The sequence below is a fragment of the Culex quinquefasciatus genome, chromosome 1 (assembly GCF_015732765.1).
Source record: "Culex quinquefasciatus strain JHB chromosome 1, VPISU_Cqui_1.0_pri_paternal, whole genome shotgun sequence".
Taxonomy (NCBI): Eukaryota; Metazoa; Arthropoda; class Insecta; order Diptera; family Culicidae; genus Culex; species Culex quinquefasciatus.
The window spans coordinates 22820359-22836110 of record NC_051861.1 but is presented as its reverse complement, the minus strand read 5'-3'; the positions used below and the strand labels follow the sequence as shown (position 1 = coordinate 22836110).

Genomic DNA, 15752 nt, shown 5'->3' with positions numbered 1-15752 from the left:
AAAATTGTCTAAGGGACATTGAAGATTGGACCTCGGGTTGCTGAGATAGAGCCGCTTTAAGAAAAAGAAACACGAAAATTGAATATTCAATGTTTGGCCCTTTTAAAATGTTAGTCTTGATTTAAAAAATTTAGAAATATTTGTTTCGAAAAGATCGGAATGTTTCATATATTAACATTGATAATCGGACCATTAGTTGCTGAGATATCGTCATTAGAAAATGGTGGATTATTTTGGTGAGATTAAGAAAACTTCAATTTTCGTGTTTCTTTTTCTTAAAGCGGCTCTATCTCAGCAACCCGAGGTCCAATCTTCAATGTCCCTTAGACAATTTTATAGCAAATTTTCTGAACTTCTCAAAAAAAATATTTTTAGAAATGGTCGCTTATGGTCACTATTTTTAAAAATTGAAAAACTGCAAATATTTCGCTAAAATCAAACTTTCGGTGCCTATATCTTGAAAACGGAGCCTTTTATCAAAAAATCTGTAAAGTACTTATCGATTGCAGATTTTTTGACCATGTTTCTCTATGGCTCAAAAGTTGCGGATTTTTGTCACCGAAAACATATCAAAAAATCTCGAAAATAAAAAATACGTCTTTTGGGAAATTGAGTTTTAGTAAAAAAAAAGTTGATTAAAAAATCAGCAATTTTTTTCCGTGTACCTATCTTTTTTAAAAAGTCCTCAACAATACCTACAACTTTGCCGAAGACACCAAATTGATCAGAAAATTCACTCAAAAGTTACAGCTGTTTGAATATTTACATACCATTTTTGTATGGACAGCTGCCAAAATTGTATGGAGACTTGTATGGGTGAACCAATGACGCAAAATAGCTTATTTGGTCATAGGGAAGGCCCCCACAAAGTTTAAGTCAAATAAAAAAATACAAAAAATAAAAATGGTCGAAATCGGCCGATTTCGTAGAAAGTTGCTCATATCTGAACCAGTTTTTTACCAAATGTCACCAAATTTGAATTTTAGGAAGTTAAAAATATGAAAAACGACATATAGAAGACATTTTGGGTTCATATGAATACAACATGATTTTGAAGGATTACATGAATATTATTCCTTAAACTTCATCTAACGGATGTCATTAGTTTGGTAATATGTAACTTAATCCCACTGAAGTTTGGTTTGGGTGTATGAAGACAAAAAACTCAAAGTATAGCCTGAAATAATTTGCTTCCTGTATACCGTAAAAAAAATCAGTTTCAATGCGTACCAAATTGAGATCCATAACGACCACGAATGTACAAATTAAAGAACGACGATCTTTGCGATCATGTTTGAGTTCTGGACGCGCTCTGCTGAACGCTCGTCAAACCATTAGACCGTTCTTTGCTGGTCAGTTATTCATTTGGACTCGGGACAAGGACATCTACAGTCGACTCTCTGGTTGTCAATATCCAAGGGACCGTCGAGGAAGAGAAGCATCAAATTACAGAATGATGCAAAATGATGACTCGATTGAAAATATTTTTTTCTTGATACCCAGCTATGGGAGGGAAACATGGCAACGTTCAGCAAACAAACACAAACAAATGTCAGACACCCTTCAAACTTCGTTTTGCAAAGAAAAATGTCTATGCAAGCCATGAGAATGTAAAATTATTGACAACCGGAAGAGATTTCTAAGGCAAACAGAATCCAAGGGACCGTCGAGGAAGAGATCCTTCAAGCAAGAGAAAATATCGAGGAATGAAGAGAATCGAAGTATGTAGTTTGAAGGGACTGAAGAATTCATCGGTAGATGGAGAAATATTGATATCGAGAAGATCGACAGCCAGAGAGTCGACTGTACAACCAAAATTATGCATCAATATTGTATCGTCATTAGTAAATGACGTAGAAGTCTGCGCTCAGCCATCAGCGCTGAATCGATCAAGTTCAAGTAGAACGCTCCACTGACCTCTAAAGCATTCCAACGCTTCCGATCAACACACAAATTAAACTCCATTAGAGACCCCTCCTGCGGAACCATGACTTTGAAACGTAAACCGCCGAAATTCGCGTCCAAAGTCAATGTCCAGTGCTCTGCATGTGCTCCACCAAGTGCAGACAGAACGAAAGTGTACTTGCCGTAGCCTAGACCTTGCCAAATCTCAACCGTATAAACAACTACCGGCTGAACTGATGGTTTGTTGATGACCACCACTTCTTGTACTCCACGCGGCGACGTTCATTGACGAGCTTTTTTCGTCTACTCTTTGTGTTGTGCATACTCCTAGTACGCGAGATGCTTTTACTCGACTAATGCTCAACTTCATTCATGAGTGTGGTGCTGAGCTGTTTGAGCCAGGGTCAGTTGTAAGCCGGCACACCCCTCACACTGTGTTTTGAGATCAGCGGTTGAAAGCATGGTAAAATTATGCGTGCGGCAACCGGCACCGAAGAGAAAAAGCTTCGACAAAAAAGAGATGCTTCCAAGGTTCACGCGATGATGCACGTGTGACGGGTGTGAAGCTGATGAACGAGTGTCGCACGAGTGAACGTTTGCGCATGAAATTGGACGCTTGAACTTGAACGTCAAATTGGATGACCTTTGTGATGACGCTAATGGCTAACGGTTTTTTTAGTTTTAAATATTGAAATCGAATATAAGAAACCATTAGACCTTGATTAATTGTATTGTTTACTGATTAAAAATTTAAGCACATTTATCCAACGAGACTAGTCGAGCTGCTCCCATCTTCGATTTACTGAAAAAAGACAATGTTTGAACAAATTTTCGAAAATCGACAGTTGTTGAAATGAAAAAATAAAATGTTGTTCCAAATTGTATTTTCTTGATTTGTGTGCACCTACGTCAAAGACCAAGATTGTTTACCTTTTACTCTTTGATCTGACAGTCTTGGTCTGACAGATTTGGTATGACAGATTTGGTCTGACAACATTATTATGGACAGGAATGAATGCACTGCCACAATGTCACTGAATGAAAGCCTTTTGGACCATTTTTGATCAAAATTTATTTATTTTCCCTCTCTCAGGGTTTATGTCGAAATAATAACATGTTTTCAAACATTTTTAATAAATGCTCAATAAATTTAAAGTAGCTCATTTTTCCCACCAAACCAATGCATGTAACTTGTAGGAAAACAAACATTTTTCTCTGAAAGAAAATGCAATTTTGGCACTCCAGACCCAAGATATATGAGTTTTAGTGAGAAAAAAGAGTTTTTTTTGCAAAATTTCTCCACCGATCTTGTTAGCGATTTAAATTGCTGCTGATGACCCCAATTATCATTCCAAAACGGGCGTTCCTCTAAATGTTCAAAGTTTACATGAAATTAAAATTCAGATTCGGTTTCAACGGCCAAAATTACTACAAGAACATATGCTTTAAGATAGACTTTTAAGACATATGCTTGCAACGTTGTGTAATTAGTAGGCATTGCCTGCGAAATGTAGGAAATTTTGAAAAGTGAAAGAAAAATGTTCGTGGTGAAGTTTTTCGCTTGGAAAAAGCCAAAAACTTTAAATTTTGGCAAATATTGACAGTGCATCTTGATACTTTGCCAAAACCATAACATTTCATGACAATAAATATTAGCCTTATTAAACATTTTATGAGCTGATTCCAGCGATGGAATAAACACAGGGCCCCGGCGATGGCCTGATATGAGCTACCGAACAACATTGGCAATATGGCGTCGTTTGTTTACAAACATAAGATTGATTGTGGACAAACCGACAAATTTACTTTTTTGTAAAAAAAATCTATAATTATTGTGCAATAACATTAAGTCTTACAAAACAAACAACATTTTGTCAAATTCTAGACCAGAATTTGCTTTATTATTATTTTTCAATTTTAACCTCTTTTATCGTGATTCTGATCAAAATTGCACAGCAAATTAGCGTGCCTTTAGTGTATCTTTAGTTTCCACATCGATTCGCTGTAGATTCGTGTTTAAATTTTGAAATTTAACATAAATTAAAATAAGTTGCAAAATTCCCAACTTCAGCCATGTGCAACAATTTCCACATCACCCGTGCGGGAAACCGATAATGGGGTAATTCATGCGTTCCAAACTGTCAAAATTCCAAAACGTCATTGCCATTCTTCGGTTCGCTGCTTTTGTTCGTGTTTGAAGTTTCGGGCCGAGACTCTGAATGAACACACGGTTACGACACGACTGTCATCCACATACAAAGCGAGTGAAGTCAAAATCGAACCAAGATCGAACCAAGTTTTTAGCGCGTGGCATTTGAAAAGGTCGTATGCGCATCGGGCATAAATTACATAAATAAAAACTTTTTTCCGTTTTTTTTTCTTCAAAAAGATTTATGTTTAATCTCAAATTTGAACTAGGGGAACAGCATATAATTCCATCTATACCTAAATTTGGCATACCAGCACTTTGGTGTTCAGTTACAGCTAGTTTAAAGCATTTTCGACAGAAATTTAGTTAGTATTCTGAAATCGTAATTCATTTTAATATAACTGACAGGAAATATCAAACAAATTTTATTTTGTTTCAAGGAAACTGAAGCTATTCAGTTTCTGGTTCAGCTCAGTGTGTTATGTTGTTTTTTTTGAATGGCCAAGTAGAACTTTGTTTTATTGATCTAATAAATGTTTAATGTAAAAAAATAACGTAATGCTTGTAACTATCTCGTAAATGCATGCAAAAAAGTGAAAACCAAGGTAGAAACTAACAAAAACATAATTTGAGAAAAAAATTACAAATTTATTTCATAAGACCTTTTCAAAAACCATACGTAAACAATATTGACAGTGCCTCTGGTGGGGACTTCAGGAAACTGCATGCGTGTCAGATCCCTGAATAAACATCATCAAAAGAAATTTTTTGGATGTTCATAAAGAGAAAAAAACCCGAAGCATGGCTCTCCTCCCTCGCGCACAAAAGATCGGTAAAAAAAATCATCATCTTGGTTATTCGATAGAACATCTTTTTCACTACTACACTTGCAAGTGTAACGTCACATGGCGAAAAATGACATGTCACATTTTGTAGATGGGCAATGTGTGTAAATAAAGTGAAATAAATATATCGTGCTTGCCATTTTATTAGGGCACATAACTTTTTTAAACAAGAGTTTGTCCCTTTCACACCTTATGTAAACTGTCATTTGAGTGTAAGGGATACACAATTGTTTACAAAGGTTATGTGCCCTTTTGAAATGTTAGGCTCCATATTTGAGTGGCGCTGACAAGGATAATCACAAAAAATCATCAGCAGAATGGTTTTCTTGGATAATTTCGGGAGCGATTTTCTTTTGCGTGATTTGCCTACTCTCTCGTTCGCGGGTGAAGAAAGTTCGCTAGCGAAATTGATTTTTTCGCGATTATTCCATCCCTGGCATCCATCGATTTGAAAAAAATCATTCATTGACATGACCTCAAAACGGGACAGGCTTTTGTCCAACGATCAAGATATCTTGTTCTAGAATACATTTCCATCAAAATGTACAGCATCTGGCTTTGAAAAGGGCTCTTAAAATGTTACAGTGTTGCCAATTCGGAAATATTTATTAAGAAAAAAAAAATCATTATCCTAAGGGACCATTCATAAAGGAATCTGTTACCACCCCCTTCGTGGACTTGTATAGATCGTGGACAATCGCCATCCCCCTCAAGGGTCCACGTGGTTTATGGATGGTCCCTAAGCGACATAATGAATTTTAACTCATTTTTGTTTTCACTAGCGTCATCCGGGGGTCCGGCTGGAGGGACATTTGGTCTGGGATGATATTGGGTCATACAAATTTCAGTATTTTGTATGATCCGATCTGACCCCCCACACCCAATGTCACTCCAGACGGACGGAACCTCATTGTTTTTGCCGTGCATTTTTCTTAAAAAATAAAAAAAAAGCTGCCAGATACTTAAACTTGAATCTAGGCAAAAAAGCAATTAAAGCTTTTATATGAATGTTGTCGACTCACTTTAGGTGACTGAAAAAAACTACATTTTCCCACAATAACGTTCTTAATGCACTCAAATGTAGTTGGGACTAATTACTTTACCGAAAGAAGCGCTGCTGTGAGTTGTAAAACAAGTTATAATAGGTATTTCCGTATTAAACTTAAACAAGACAAAACAAAAACTGAACAGCTTCATAAACAGCCTATAAAGTTATTAACGTGACGCTTTAAGTGGTTTACGGAACTTTTTCCTCCACAGTTACTACAGTTTGCACCAAGAAAAATGACACTCACCTTTTCTGGAACATAATCCACGGATCAGCCTCAAGGTCGGACATGTCGATCTTCTTTCCGTACTCGATGACCTGTTAGAAAGATGGAACCAAAAAACAATTCATCCGTCAGCAAAGTCGTCTACCTTTAACCTTTAACCTTGAAATGATCTGACCTTCGGGTGCTTTCGGGACAGCAGCCAGCCGATGTGGGAGAAGAAAAAGCCCCGGTTAGCGTTGTGCGGATCGGCGTCCGTGTCGGAGTACTTGTGGTGCTGCCGGTGGTCGCGGACCCACACGTACAGGCAGTTCTGGCCGGCGAGGGTGTGCAGCCAGAGGAGCACCACCCGGAGCCACAGCTTCGCCTTGAACGCCTTGTGGGCCCACAGGCGATGGGCGCCCATGGTGACGCCCTGGCCGGACATGTACATCAGCCAGATACCTAAGTGGAATTGTTGTAACGGGATTTTTGTGATTATTAGATTTTTAGGTCAGAGTTCCTGGAGTCAACAAATCATGGGAAACTGAGTCGGGTCTTCATGAAGAGCTGCAGTCGGATTCTACTCACTGTACAGCGTCGTCCGCCAGTCGCAGTACTGCCAGAAGGCCAGATGCAGTCCGATGACTCCGCACACGTGCAACGCCGCGAAGCCTATCACATTCTTCCAGACGATCCCCCGCTTAAAGTTAAAGTCGGTGCCGATTTCCGACGGCAGGATCGGCGTGTGGGAACCGATTTGGCGCAGCTTCTTGTCCACCTCGGTTTCGTGCGCGATGCCGTTGCAGTTGGACAGGAACTGCTTCTGGAACTGCTGGGCGTCTAGCGTGGAATCGTTGCTGACCAGCTCTTCGCGCAGTTCGGTCAGACTGGGTAGGATTCCAGTGGAGGAGGTGGTGGTGACGGCGGAGCTGGACTGGCCTTTGTTCTGCGGGGGCATGGTCGCGTCGATCAGTTCGGCCGTCTTGGAACATGTGATCGTTTTCGTGTGCGAGTCGGCACCCATGGCTGGATAAGGGGGAGAACGTCAAAAGGGTTGATGGGATGAGTTTGATTTCCGGGCTCAAGATAGTTTTTTTGGGGTACTGTAGGGGTTTTGTCCTTCAAAATAATGTAAACAATATAAATATATTGACCGGGTAATAATAACCCGAAACAGACTATCCCTCACTGAAGCGTGTACTTGGTTTTTGACAGCGCATGAAAAGAGGCGCGTGTTTATGTTTACGCTGTGGACAGAGGAGAGTGAACGATTGGCGCGGAAGGGTGAGTGTGATTGAATTGTGCTGGAACCTGTTAGCGGAATCCGGAGCAGGACACGACGGAAGCGGACACGAGGGCAGTGGGTGGTTGGGAGATTAATGATCGGCAGCGATGGTGCTGCGTCCGGAACGTCGTGTCTCAAGGAGTCCCGGTTGCGACTCTACAGGTACTCTGACAAACGACTTATGCTTTGCTCGGCAAGAATTTGACGCGCGATCTTTCAAAATTCTTTAGTTGTCATATTTTCAGATACACTTGATACAATGCATGCGAGTTATGTTTATAAACAGTCAATGTGAGACTTTCTTTATTTTATTTTTACCCACACAATTTTGTCATTTTTTAACGCTGTTTATTTCGTCGATTTCTCTTTTAGTCGTACAATATTTTTGCATGCTTCAAAAGCGTTTTGTAGGTCTGAACAAAACCTACACACTGCTTTTAAAAGATTGCAAAAATGTTGCGTCGTTCCAGAGTTATCAACAAAATAGAAAAACGTAACGCGTTTCGTGGATTCTGGGTTCGATTCCCATCTGCTGCAACCTTCCATCGGATGAGGAAGTAAAATGTCGGTCCCGGCCTTGGTTGTTAGGCCGTTAAGTCATTCCAGGTGTAGGAGTCGTCTCCGTACCATAAGTACAAACAACACACCAAACCAAGCCTACTCCGGTGGAATCGCTGGCGGCGGTTGAACTCGCAATTCAAAGGTCGTCAGTTCAAACACTGGGGTGGAAGGTTCCTTGGAGTAAAAAGAGATTTGGGTGCTCTCCCCATTCAAGCCTTCGGACTCCTAGGTTCGAGCAGAAACTTGCAATAGAGACCACAAAAGAACCTGGGGTCGTTAATGTGGATGGTTTGATTTTTTTGATTTCGTGGATTCAGAAATGTGTTGTTGTATGAACACTCCGTGTTCAAACTCAACTCACTTCAACGAATTATGTCTTTGTGATACAACTTTACGCAGTAGGCCTGGCCGCTTTTACGTCTGTGATGTTTCAATGCATTCTAATGCAATGGGGCACTACAGATGTTGATAAATGACAAGAAAAGTGCTAGGCGTAAACTAACCTAAGGCACTTTCCAGGATGACTTCGGAAGATTGGATTAGGTTAGATTAGATTAGCAAATAAGCCAAATTTAGCGTCATTGGTTTATCTGTAAAAATATGACAGTATCTCTTACAAAAATGCTATTCAAAAATTCAAAAATCTTGATGTCTTCGATAAAACTGTAGGTAAGGACAATTTGGGGAAAACCAACAGTCTAAAAAAACTGCTCTATTTTTATAATCCTGTTAACCCTCTACAACCCAACCCCGCCTTCGATTTAAAAAATCGCCAAAAATCCATTTTTCAACCAACTTTTGATCATTTAAAAGCATTGGAATGAAGAACTCCTAAAATTTTAGAAAAAATATGGGTTCGAAGTTAAACTTATTTTATGTGACTTTGCCAATATATTCAAAAAATCAATTTTTAGGGGTCAACTTTGGCTGTGCTTTTTAAAACCGCTGTATCTTTCAAAGGATTGGACATAGTACAATGGTCAATATGGAGACTCTTATATAAAATTGTCTGGAGAATCGATCCCTATTACTGGTTTTTAAAAGTATTGAAGTTTAGACCACTTTTCAAAAAACAGTTTTAGTAAATGATTTTTGTATTTTTTAAGGAGAGATACACCATCCTGCATTTTTCGTCAGTCTTTTGGTAACATTTTAGGCTATTTCCTCAAAAATTTTGAACGAAAAAAAATCGTGACATGACCATTAAATTTAAGTCTTAGACTTAAAAACCAAAAAATCTCCTAGATGTGGCGTGTATTTTTGTTTCAGTGTATTTTTTTTTCAGAAAGCCCGCCCAATTTCCTACAAGTTTGTCTTTGACCACTTTTTGATACGACGCAACGGCTTCGAGATACAGTAATTTTTAAATTACAGAATACAAAAATATTTAAATACCTTACGCCCTTCTCAAATGTTATTTTCGAGTACTATTGGCTCCATATACACAAAAATGGCTTATATAGGCCCAGGATAACATGTCTACAAAGTTTCATTGAAAACGGAGAGGGTCGGGTACAAAAGTACCAGAAAAATTCCTGATTTGAGCTGGATTTGCTCAGCAGAAAATGTGAAAAACAAAATTGAAAAAGTTACTGTAAAAACATGAAAAAATTAGACAGGCAAAATGTAAACATAAACTAAACAAGATAAATGCAAATTAAAATTCTAAAAATGAAATAAGAAAAACATAAAACAAGAGAAGTAAAGTTTTTCGTAGAACCAAAGTTGCTCAAAATGACCTCTTGAACACAGGAAAAATACAAATTTTCGAGAAAAAAAATTGGGCTGTAGAGGGTTAAACACAAAAAAAAACGATTTTCGTAAAACCATTGCTCAACTTTTGAGCTGTGGCAAGGGTTGCCAGTCGTATAAAAAACAGGACAAATCTGGCATGCAAAAATGCACCAGTGACGGATGAGAGAGGGGTGAAAGGTGCAGATTTGGTTTGAAGAGTTTATGAGACGCGTCAACTTAAATTCATTCTTGTGTTCAGAAATGGTTTAATTTGCTTTTGAAAAATATTGAACTTTTATAAACATAACCAAAACACAAATTGAAGTTTTTTTTAAATTTAAGGGTCCATTTTGGGTAAAAATGTATTCAAAATGTGCTGAAAACTGAAATCCTAAATCTGTTGGAATCTGTAAAAGATGATCGATCGATTCTGCCGGGCAATTAAATATTCAGGCATTCTCAGCTTTATGTGGCAACTCTGGTTTTGACCCAGCATCAAACTCAAACATGATTTAGGAGTATTGCCAAATTTTGGAAATAAAACATGATTTTGGAATGCTTTGTTGACAAACAAATGATGGTGGCATCGAGCCAGACCTAGGGATGTTTATATTTTTAACAATTAAACTTTTTTTAAAAAAAAATCAGCTGCATTTTAACTTTCATAAAGTTTTAACAATCATTCTTGATGTTGGAAAAGTGATTCAGATCAGTATTTTCGTCGATAATTTTTCTTGAGTTGAACTATTCCACACCAATTGGGAACCCCTAGGCCTATCCACTAACGTCGTCCTAATTTGTCGCACGTGAATTTTGGGCCAAATTGAGTTAAGAACGCCCATTTTGTGCAGCTAACAATGCCTCACCTTTTGACCTTCATAGATCCCCAAAAATCGATTTCAGTCCTGAGATATTCAACGAAATCCGAAAAAAATCCGCGCATTTTGGTCAATTCTGTCGTGCTATCTTGTCACTCCCTGAAAATGGATGTAAGTGTGACAACTGGCCAAAGGGATTTCAGGTCAGAACGCGTTTGACGCACGTACAAGTAAGACTACCGTAAACATATGTAATTATAAATCGGGACTCCAGCAACCAACTTCAACCAAACTTTGGGACAATGCCAAACAAAACGTGTTTGTTATTGTTTACATTGCGTGCTTCAGTTTTGGTTTATTCAAGGTCAAGCATAAAAACGCGTTTTTCTCGGAACGTCGAAATGGCGGGTGCGACAAGTGTGCGAATTTCTAACTATTCTTCTGATTTGAATTGAACGTCAGAAACCGCATCGCTGCACAAAGTCATGCTCATCCGCGGTTTATGACCAGTTGCTGGAAAGGTTGACTGCAGCACAGTGTTACATCGGGCAGTACGGTGGTATTGATTTCCATTAAAAACATTCTTCTTGTGAATTGTGGATGATATTTGGATCAAAAATAAATTTAAATTAGGACATTTCAATCTCTTGGCAATCCTACTGTAGTTGAAATGTCGCGAGCTAGCATTAGGCATAAACCATTTTGACGGATTGCTCCGTCCGGTTGCGGGATAAATGCATAAAAACGCTAATTATTAGGCTGCAAGCGTGTCAGCTTTGCACTCTTGGCAGGTGTGAAAACTTCATCAGCGTCTTCAGTCTGGTGCTCCCTTGCAAAAGTGCCGATCCAAGGACCACGTGGTGATTTACTCGTGTGTGTGTGTGCTCTTTTGTTGTCCCAATGAGTAGTGCGCGCCTGCATAAATCACTTGGGCTTCAGAACCTTGAAGCGTTGCAGTGCCACGTGACGTGACCCGTTGAGAAAAGGACCATTTCTAGAGCTGCAGTGGTCGAGGCGGGGGGTCCTCAATTGCCGTGTGCAGCCCGGATGACCCTGACAGGTCGGGCAGAATTGTTCATCACATTTTTTTAACCTCTTTCTGAAGAATGATCTTGGCTGATCATCTTGATCTTGAGCTGTCGCTTTGGTAATAAGTTGTGCACGGTTTACACACAACGCAACGAAAGACTTCACAGAAAAAAGTGCATTATGTCAAACTCCAGCCGGTGTGAATTGTTCCGTGGCAAAGTGCTTTGGCTTTCGACTGATTGTGAAATCAGAGGTGCAAAAGGGGAAAACAGATTTAAGAGTGATCGATTTCAAAAGTTACCCTAAATATTTTTTTTTGTATATATTTTTAAAAGAAATTGGACCACGAAGAATAAGAAAAAAGTGTCTCAAAAATTATGCACTAATGCATTCAACTCAGTCTGATGCCCCCCTTCAATCGGATGGTCCCCGTCAGGCTTCAAGGCGTTGCAATGTCGCAGGACAAATGTCAAGTGCAAACAGGTTCCTCCCTTTAGTGCTCTCTCTCTCGCCGTCTCTCCAACCCTCTTGTCCGTAGAATTTCTCTTCCCCCACGCCAAGGTTAATAGGTTCCACCCGTTGTTGGCGGAGTTGTTGCAGTTAAGCCGTTTATTACCTCATCTTAGGTAATTCATACCCTTATAGCCGGCGTGCATCTCCGCGTTGAATGGAGAGAGACTCCACGCGATATTGGGGCTTGTTCACCGGAGTTGTGAATGAATTGCTGGTTGGGAATGAACTCTCGTTGGAATTTTGTGAACAACAAAATATTCAAATGGAAGTTTGTGTTTGTTTGACTGTTTACTGAGTTTAAATAGCTCATAAAAAATAAAGCACACATATTGCCACATTTCAGGGTGTGAATTTGAACTAGAGAAGATTCTCATAACATTGAACACGTTCATTGGCTTGTATTGATAAGGAAAGCATAACTATTCCTGCTAGCATGAAGCAACTTTAAGAAAGAGATAGAACTATAAACATGTTTATTTAGCATTTCGACGCTGTCATGCTATTTTGTCGTTTCTCGCTTTTTGACATTGCGTTTTAATGTTTGACCTTGAATAAACAAAAACGAGAGCACGCCATGTAAACAATAACAAACACGTTTTGTTTGGTTGGCCATTCTGTGCATTGCCCCGAAGTTTGGTTAAATTTGGTTGACAAGGTTCCGAAATATAATTACAAATTTTTACGGTAGTCGAGCTCGTACTTGTGTCAAACGCGTTCTGACCTGAAATCCTATTAGCCATTTGGCGCTCTAACACAATTTTCAGGGTGTGTCAAATTAGCACGACATAATTGAAACTTCTTTCAAATGAAGAGCGACAACAATGCACGGTATTTTAGGTTTTTATTGAATATCTCAGAATTAAAATCGAATTTTGGTGATCTGTGAAGGTCAAAAGGTGAGGCATTGAGAGCTGCACAAAATGGCGTTTTTAGCTCAATTTCACAGAAAAAAATCAATTCTCGAAACCGTGAAGTCAGTTCACGATTATGAGAACCACGAAGGAATATATTCACGTTTATGGTGCAAATGCACCATACTCATGAATAAATTCCTTCGTGGATCTTAAATTCGTGAAATTAATTCACGATTACGGGAATTGATTTTTTTCTGTGTTGGCCCAAAACACACGTGCGACAAGTTAGCACGCCAGCGATGATTCAGACAAAAAAACAAAAAACAAAAGAAAAATACATGGAAATTTAAAAAATTGTGAAGGATAAAATCTTACCAAAAGTGACTCAAACAAACTTTCGTGTTTTGATATAAGTTTCATAGGACAAATATGAATCGACAAAACAAACCAGCCAGTGCACAGCCAGTTTTGTGATCCAGATCACACAATTTGGTGGATATGAGGGGAAGGGGTAACTTTAGGGGTTTTTTAAACTCTAACACAGACAAAAATCAATTTTCGTAATCGTGAATTATGTTCACGAATGTGAGACCCAGGAAGGAATTTATTCATGAGTTTTTGCACTATTAACGTGAATAGATTCCTTCGTGGTTCTCGTATTTGTGAATTTAATTCACGATTTCGAGAATTGATTTTTTTCCGTGAACTTTGCAAGAATATTTTTGAGTTTTTTTTTTCTTCGAGAAAGTTGTTGGGCTTGTCAAGCCAAGCAACTTAGCCGAAGATGGCATATAAAAGTTATGTTCGGGACACTTTGGTCATATAATTGTCATGTCCAACAACATTCTAGAAGACAAAAATAATCTCAAAATATTCCTGAAAAGTTAGAATTTGAACAAAAACACCCTAATTGTGAGCCACCCTTATTTACAATCAAACCAATAGTCTTTTCCCATTTGCATCAACTCTAAGCTCCAGAACAGTATTTTTTTCGGAAAATCTATTTTCCAAACTGTGCAGTGTTAACACAGCTGGATGATTGGAAAAAAGGTGAAACTACATAAACTAGTTTATACAGTTTATTAAATATGATGAGCATTTAATTAAAATATCACTTTTATTTTTTTTGTAAATCTATAACACTTTCTCTGCTACAAACGGTACAACAGTCTCTTCAGTATTTTTTTACTCGTTCCAATAGATTCCAATTATTTAATGCACTGGAACAACTCGTTAATTCACCAACAGTCTTCTTTTGCAACTTTCCGTGTTCTGTTTTCGAACTCAACACAGTTTTGTATTTTAATTTCTTCATATCCCCATTAATAATCTGTTTCCTCTGATTGCCACATTTTTTGAATGCTTATCATTTTGTTTCGTTTAATTACTCACTTGTTTAAAATTCTTCGCTGTAACCTTCTTTGAATATTTTACCAAAACTTTAGTCTTCAATGGCGTTTTTCTTGATCTTTCCCTCACCAGCTCAACTGCCTTGCATCTTCACTGGTACTTGTGGCAAGAATGTTTCACTTTTCCAAGCACGTATGCTCACTTCACAGATATCTCCAAACTTTTCTTCTCGCTCGATTGCACTAGCACCTGCTTCAACACTTTAAACCCCAAAACCGATGAGAGTTTCCAGCTTCCGCCGAGCTGCACAGCTGAACAGCTACTGAAGATCTGATCGAGCCTGCTGGCCCCAGGTCGGCAACAAACAGCAACCACCAAAACAACACCCAAAAAAAAGTTCGTTAGACCGACGCCGCGCCACGCACACGTCAGGATCGGAAAAGCGGTGTTCACCGAATGAATCGGAGCTGAGGATCGGCCGGGGGCTTTTATAGACACTTCTACCAGCTTGGGTTGCGTTCGTCACAAGATGACCACCGCAAGCCGGCGCTGGATGAACCGGGTGCGTACAATGCTGAACTTGGTGGTGTTCACTTTGAAGCTGAACGATGCAAACACGTGCTTGCCACGGTTGTTGGGCGCGCGCGCGCACGCTCGAGATCGTTTTCTGCCATGTTTTTTTTTTGGGTGTGACATGACGGGTCGACAATTAGTGGCTGAACAAATGGCTTCAATTATGCGATGTGAGTTTGTGATGTGTGCAATTGCATGTTGCATTCGGGTGACGATTGTGTGATTGTTCTTTTCGGTGAACTTGACTCCTCAACGGTCGTTCTTTTCGAGTGAGCAAACTGGCTTGGTTGAGAAATGATGATTTATTGTAGCAGCAACTCTACTCATTTGCTTAATTTGTAAATGATTAAAACTGCATTTCTACATTCAGTGGCAGTGCGTGGCCGAATGGTTACGCTGTCCGCTTTGTAAGCGGATGATTCTGGGTTCGATTCCCATCTGCTGCAACCTTCCATCGGATGAGGAAGTAAAATGTCGGTCCCGGCCTTGGTTGTTAGGTCGTTAAGTCATTCCAGGTGTAGGAGTCGTCTCCATGCCATAAGTACAAACAACACACCAAACCAAGCCTACTTCGGTGGAATCGCTGGCGGCGGTTGGACTCGCAATCCAAAGGTCGTCAGTTCAAACACTGGGGTGGAAGGTTCCTTGGAGTAAAAAGAGGTTTGGGTGCTCTCCCCATTCAAGCCTTCGGACTCCTAGGTTCGAGCAGAAACTTGCAAAAGAGACCACAAAAGACCCGGGGGTCGTTAATGTGGATGGTTTGATTTTTTGATTCTACAATCAACATATCTTAGGTTGTTGGCCCAGTTTGCTACGATATTTTGGTTACATCACATTGACTTTTTTTTTTTGCAAAATCATATGTGACAGCTAAATAAAAAAA

General features: G+C 39.2%; 1 protein-coding gene across 1 annotated transcript in view; it reads right to left on the bottom strand.

Moving 5' to 3' along the window:
• LOC6035571 (delta(9)-fatty-acid desaturase fat-7) overlaps positions 1-14554 on the bottom strand; it is a 29811-nt gene extending 15257 nt beyond the window's left edge. Inside the window, exons 1-4 of the mRNA XM_038267035.1 lie at positions 14339-14554; positions 6741-7178; positions 6349-6614; positions 6195-6265 (exon numbers count right to left, since the gene is read on the bottom strand). Of these exons, the coding sequence (XP_038122963.1) occupies positions 6195-6265; positions 6349-6614; positions 6741-7176 (773 nt within the window). The 5' untranslated portion in view covers positions 7177-7178; positions 14339-14554. The remainder of the gene's footprint in view (positions 1-6194; positions 6266-6348; positions 6615-6740; positions 7179-14338) is intronic.
• Positions 14555-15752: the final 1198 nt, after the last annotated feature.